This window comes from Rhinoderma darwinii, chromosome 1, assembly GCF_050947455.1.
Source record: "Rhinoderma darwinii isolate aRhiDar2 chromosome 1, aRhiDar2.hap1, whole genome shotgun sequence".
Lineage (NCBI taxonomy): Eukaryota > Metazoa > Chordata > Amphibia > Anura > Rhinodermatidae > Rhinoderma > Rhinoderma darwinii.
Genome location: NC_134687.1, coordinates 553065960 through 553071959, shown reverse-complemented (window position 1 = coordinate 553071959; position 6000 = coordinate 553065960). Strand labels below are relative to the sequence as shown.

The window sequence follows — 6000 nt, the reverse complement described above, 5'->3', positions numbered from 1 at the left end:
ATAGTTATGTACGACGCTAGGAGTCCCTGCCTCGCTGCGGGACAACTGTCCCGTATTGTAATCATGTTTTCAGTACGGGACAGTAGTTCCACGGAGAGGTAGGGACTCCTTGCATTGTACACAACTATGATGCTAGGAGCCCGGCTCCCTGCAGTGTGTCCAGTTCGGGACTTGCGGCCGAAATACGTTCCGTCCTTTACGGACCGGACATACTTGTGTGAATCCAGCCTTAAAAGGAAAAAAAAAAAAAAAAAATTAAAAAAAAAGATTAAAAATGTAATTCTGCAAAAAAAATAATGAATAAAAAAATAAAAATAAAAAATATGAAATTTGTAAATTTCACCTCTACATTGCTTTTATTCTTGCGAAACGCCTAAAGGGTTAATAAACTTTCTAAATTATGTCTTGGATACTTTGAGGGGTTCAATTTTTTAAATGAGGCGATTTATGGGAGTTTGCATTGGATAGGCCCCTCAATACCACTTCACAACTGAACTCGTCCCTGTAAAAATAGCCTTTTGACATTTTATTGAAAATGTGACAAATTTCTGCTTAAGTTCTAAGTCTTGTAACGTCTTGTAACGTCCTAGAACAACAAAAGGTCTCCCTTATGTCCTCATAGATTGCAAGCTCTTGCGAGCAGGGTCCTCACTCCACAGGTTTGAATTGTAAATGAACTTTGTCACTATGTAATGTCTGATATTGTTTGTTTCATGTCCCCTCTAAATTGTAAAGTGCTGCGTAATATGTTGGCGATATATAAAGATTATTATTATTATTATTATTAATAAAAGGATGTTCAAAAAAATTATGTCTAAAGTAGACATATGGGAAATGTTAATTAGCATTTATTTTGTGTGGTATAACTATCTGTCTTACAAGCAAATAGCATTTTTCAATAAATTTTGGTGTCTTTCACAATAAAATACTGAATGTATCAAGCAAATTTTACCACTAGTACAATGCGTCGTGAGAAAACAGTCTCAGAATCGCTTGGATAGGTAAAAGCATTCCAAAGTGAATACCACATAAAGCGACACGTCAGATTTGACAAATGGGGCTGCGTCCTGAACGTGCAAACTAGTCCATGTCCTTAAGAGGTTAAGAATAAAAAATAGTATATATTTTTTTTTCAACACAAGAATTCAAAGTCTAAAATATTATTACACTCTACCTTACAAAACATGTCCCGAAGGTCTTCCTTTGGATTAATCCAAGATGCAACAGCATCACAGAAAAAAATAAAATCCTAAAAAAGATAAACACACACGTTCATGAATTCTGATGAAAATGATAAATTAACATTAATCTATCATTCAGGACAGTCTAATAAGAAAGGATAACCCTATAAGAAAGCAAGCCATAGGAATAGACTCAAAGACAACCCCATTAATCCAAGAGCGGGTCCAGCTCCCTAGACCCCCAGCAAACGTGTCGACCTGTATATTTCCCCTGCAGCGGATGTTACAGGGGAAAATGTAGTAACACATGGGACATTCAGATGAATGGCTGTTCAAGTGATACATGAATGGCTTGAGTTTGCCAGAGTGTGAGCTGCTGAGTGTCTGAGCTGCTCGGACTCAAAGGGGGTTCTGAGCTGGGGACCTCCTAACAGTACATATGAACAGGGGTTTTCCAATGAAACACTTAAGTGCAAATCTTGACCCCCGTGATATACCGACTTGCTGCAGGGATTAAAATAAATTTAATGTGACATTGCAAAGTTCTTACCTGAACTACACCTCCAGGATTAACAGTGATCATTGTACAAATTCCACGGAAAGCAGAGTCTTTTTCTTCATTGTCTCGGATATTCCGTAATGAAGTACACCTATAAATAATAGCAAACCTTACTTATTCCATGGAAGGCCAGGAGGCCACAAAAAAAACCAAATAGGCATTGAAGAGTTAACATCTAAAATAATTCAGTTTAGTGCAGTACTATAGCACATTGTTGAACTCAACGAAGTCTAGTAAATAATCAAACAGGACTCAAAAGTAAACATCTAACTTTACTGGAGAAATCTAATGTTTGACAAAATTGTAAATCTGATTCCAACCATGTCTACTTCTATAAGATTAAAAAAAAAAAAGTGACTTTCACAACAGGCCACATTTACTAAGATCATTATGGGCTAGGAGATAGTGGTAACATTGGCACCAATGTATAATCTCGTGTAGGACATAATACATTGGCATGTGATCTATGTGCATGCATCATGTCTGAAAACCTTAATTGATGCCCTTTACATGTACCTATTGCCCACACAGGGTGGAGGCCGCCGTTAGCAGGTATAATAGTTATTTGTTCTGAGAACTAGGAATTACTGAGGGACAATTTTAAGTAATGTCTCAATGTAGTCACTAGTTAAAGAGCAGCCGTTACTAGTTTAGTAATGCCCTCCTAGCAAGTCTAATAGGCACGGTCACACTGATAATGCTAGTAAAAATGGTGTCCCGAAAAGATTTTAAAAGTTGAGCTTCTCTAAATCTGCAAATGAGGCTATACTAGACAAGTGGGCGTCAACACCAGCGATTCTCCTTAGGTGGAGCTACCACACAGCCATGGACGTTGTCCTATCAGCATGAAGCTGCCTCACACAGTGTGAGAGACTGGGGCTGAAGGGAAGGAGGATCCCTTCAAATGGCCATATCTCCAGCTGTAGACCACATAGAACAGTGGCGGAATATCAAAGATGAGATTCACCAGAATCGCAGTTGTAGCTGTGACACAACCGGAGATATCACCAGTTGAATACACAGTAGGAAATGGAAGCTGTATACTATATGATGACGTGTTTATGGGCTGGGAATAGGAGAGCTGTACGAAGCTGATTGGACAGCGTCATACAGAAAACGTTACACCGCCCAGAGTGAAAAGAGTTACCTCCCAAATGGCAAGTATAGCCAAATTAGCATATTTCGAAAAATGCACATAACTGCAAATAAATGTTTTTGAAAAAAAAATTAAAATAGTAAAAAATAAATCACTGTAGTTATCAGCATCATAGCACCTAATAGATTAGTTATGAGATAGGGCATTAATAAACTAGTGACAGATCCTCTAACTATATCTCTGAACAAAAAGGCTGCCTCCTACCTGCAATGGCGATGGGTAAACTTTATAAACAAGCTCGAAACACAGCAAGCATGTGACAATCTTATCCCATGCTCCCATGCATCAATTAGTCGTTAGCCACAACAGAAATGATAAGACTTATTATATATGACAATACTTGGAAGAAATAGAAAAAAAAATAAGTGACAAAATATAGGACAAGATTAGTCACATGTCTGACGATGACTAAGGAATGTGTAATAACGGACAAAAAATAAATAAAAATTAAATCTAAAATGTGAACTGTAAAGAAAACATGGAGAAATGAATTTAAAAAAAAAAAGATTGAAGAATACACACCAGGGTCTTATAAACTGCTGTAGCATGGGGGCCACCTCTTGAGGACAAACGTAACCAAGACGACCAATTGTTATTGCTAAGGCAACGCAATCACGGTTATACACCACCAAACGCCAACCAAGACATGAGCAAATGAGGGGGGAGGAGAAAAATAAAGAAAAAAAACAACAAATAACTCAGAAACAGAAAACAGAATTTGTGTATGATAATAAACATAAGATATCACTAGTGTAGTTTATGAACACTGCCTCCACAAAGGTAGTGACATATGGCATAACTGTCAGAAGGGGTTTAGGACTGAAGAGGAGTAGAGGGGTGGAGAAAGAGGAAGGCTGGGAGGAAACCAGGAAAGAAAAACGAGAGAACACCTAAAACTCAAAGCCATCACTTTAATTGCACAGATTGATAAGTTGTCGAAAGACAATTCATCACTAGTAATCATAACTAGGTAATTAAAGACCATAGTTAGCAATATTTTGGGGTTCTGAAACCAAATATTAAAATTTAGTTATCACAAAGGCATGAAAAATTACACTAACCTATTTTTTATGTAGAATCAAAAAGCTAGTCAGAGAAAAAAATAATAACAATTGAAAGAAAACTTGAACACTTTGGCTAAACCACAATACTTTGCCCAACGCCAAGTTGTATGGAGGCACAATACGGTACCCAAAGAAATTTATGGGGCCCTACTGTACCTCTGAATGCCTTCCAATTTCATAAGGAGACCGTTTTTTTAATGTTGGATTCTGTATAGGGAAAAATAGGATTTCTGTACTCCCCATTAAAACTTTGTTGAATTCGTTAGGGGACAGATCACCATGGGTATAGGCCCTGCCCTAGAACATTATACCCTTCCCACAGACATAGCTGAATCAGTTTGTACAGAAGACAAAAAAAAAAAAAAAAAAGAAGTCCATGATCCTAGGGGAAAAAACAAAAACAACAAAACAACCAGTTTCCAGGGCAGGAACAAACCCAAAATGCCGCTGGGATCTGTGTCCACCAATGCATTCAATGTGCGCAAGATATAATGGGTGAGCACAAAAATCCTATTTGCTTGTTAAGATCATTGGGAGACAGCACCACGGGACATCCTAAAGCAGTCCCAGAGGGTGGAAAGAAATTTAAGTACAGCCATGCGTAACAACTAACACGCACAGCTGCCTGCAGCACTTTGTGACCCAGACGGGCATCAGAAGAGTTCAAAGAATTAATCTGGTAAACTTCGGTGAATATGAGCACCGAAGCTCAGGTAACAGCCTTGCATACCTGAGAAACTGAAGCTTTATTCCTGACCACCTAGAAGGCACCAAGAGCCCTAGTAGAATAAGCATGAGCCGAAAGGGAGAAACTTTACACTTAGACCTATAGACTTACGAAATTTACAGCCCAGATCTAACATGCAAATGGTGGCCTTGAACATTGCCAATCCCTTGCATGGCCCTTCAGGAATTACAAAGAGAATCGGTGAGTCAAAACGACCGTCGCAGTCAGATAGACGCAGACTGCTCTTACCATTAAAGACAGTGCAAAGTCCACTCCCATGGATGAGCAGAAGGAGGGGAGGGCAATGTGTTTTTTGATACGGAAGGTAGAGATCACCTTCAGGAGAAAGGATGGAACAGGCTGACCAACACATTATCCCTATGGATGACCAAAAAGAGGGACTTGCAGGACAGCGCAGCTAGTTCCAAAACAAGTCTTCACCTGTGAACAAAAGGTCAAAGTTTGCTGAAAAAGAATGGACAGAGCAGAGACCTAGAACAAGTCCGTGTTCAAGGCATTATTGGAATTTTTACCTACCTGGCTGCCGGCGTGCGATCTTGTCTTGTTGGGTCCGTTCCTCTTGGAGTGCTTTTAACTCACCTGAAATATCAGTGTGCGATCCTGCATTGCTGGGCCCCTATCCCCGTGAGTACAGTGGTTGTTGCCCGCATGGATCAATAGAGGAGAGCGCCAAGGGAAGCAATGGTGGAGATGTGGATGCTTTGAAACTAATGTGTGGCCACACAGGTGAACTTTCCTTCTGAGGAGACCTGCCATTCTTCACCCCGGAGTTAACTGCCTCCCCGTATGGTCTTCCCGGCACTTACTGGATGTCGGAGGCGAAGGTAAAAACCCATATAAGCTTATATCTTGCTTTAAAGCCCAACTGCATGAGGGCTATACATCGACCCAAGGGTCTGTGAAAAGACTTCCTATCACCACAAGATTTGAATTGGAATTGTTGATCCACTTGATGAGAGGAAAAAAGCACGCTTCTAACCACATTCCTTTAATTCATGAGGCTATTTTTCTATTTTGAGAGTCAAGTCATATTATATGCATATAAAGAAAATCTCTTTATTAACATTATTACCAGCTACTCCAAATAGGAACTCTGGCAATATTGTGATATAAATTACATATATGTTTGGACACCGCAAGTGTGAACACAGCCCAGCGGTTTTTCATTTTGAAATCTCTTTGTAAAATCGTGTAACACATATACAGTATGCTATATATCCATCAGGCAATATCACCTATGTTTTGAAGGTTTATTGTATGTTCTCTTTCCTGGCCAGGAGAATTCTCTTTTT

At 39.3% G+C, this 6000-nt stretch overlaps 1 protein-coding gene across 2 annotated transcripts in view; it reads right to left on the bottom strand.

Annotated features, from left to right (window-relative positions):
* Nucleotides 1-6000, bottom strand: part of TNPO1 (transportin 1) — a 128214-nt gene that overhangs the window by 6377 nt on the left and 115837 nt on the right. Inside the window, exons 20-22 of one of the 2 annotated variants that reach the window (XM_075838064.1) lie at nucleotides 3419-3494; nucleotides 1732-1831; nucleotides 1175-1249 (exon numbers count right to left, since the gene is read on the bottom strand). In XM_075838064.1, coding sequence (XP_075694179.1) covers nucleotides 1175-1249; nucleotides 1732-1831; nucleotides 3419-3494 — 251 coding nt within the window. Of the gene's footprint in view, nucleotides 1-1174; nucleotides 1250-1731; nucleotides 1832-3418; nucleotides 3495-6000 lie in introns of those variants that run through there. The other variant, XM_075838074.1, reaches the window with a different exon arrangement.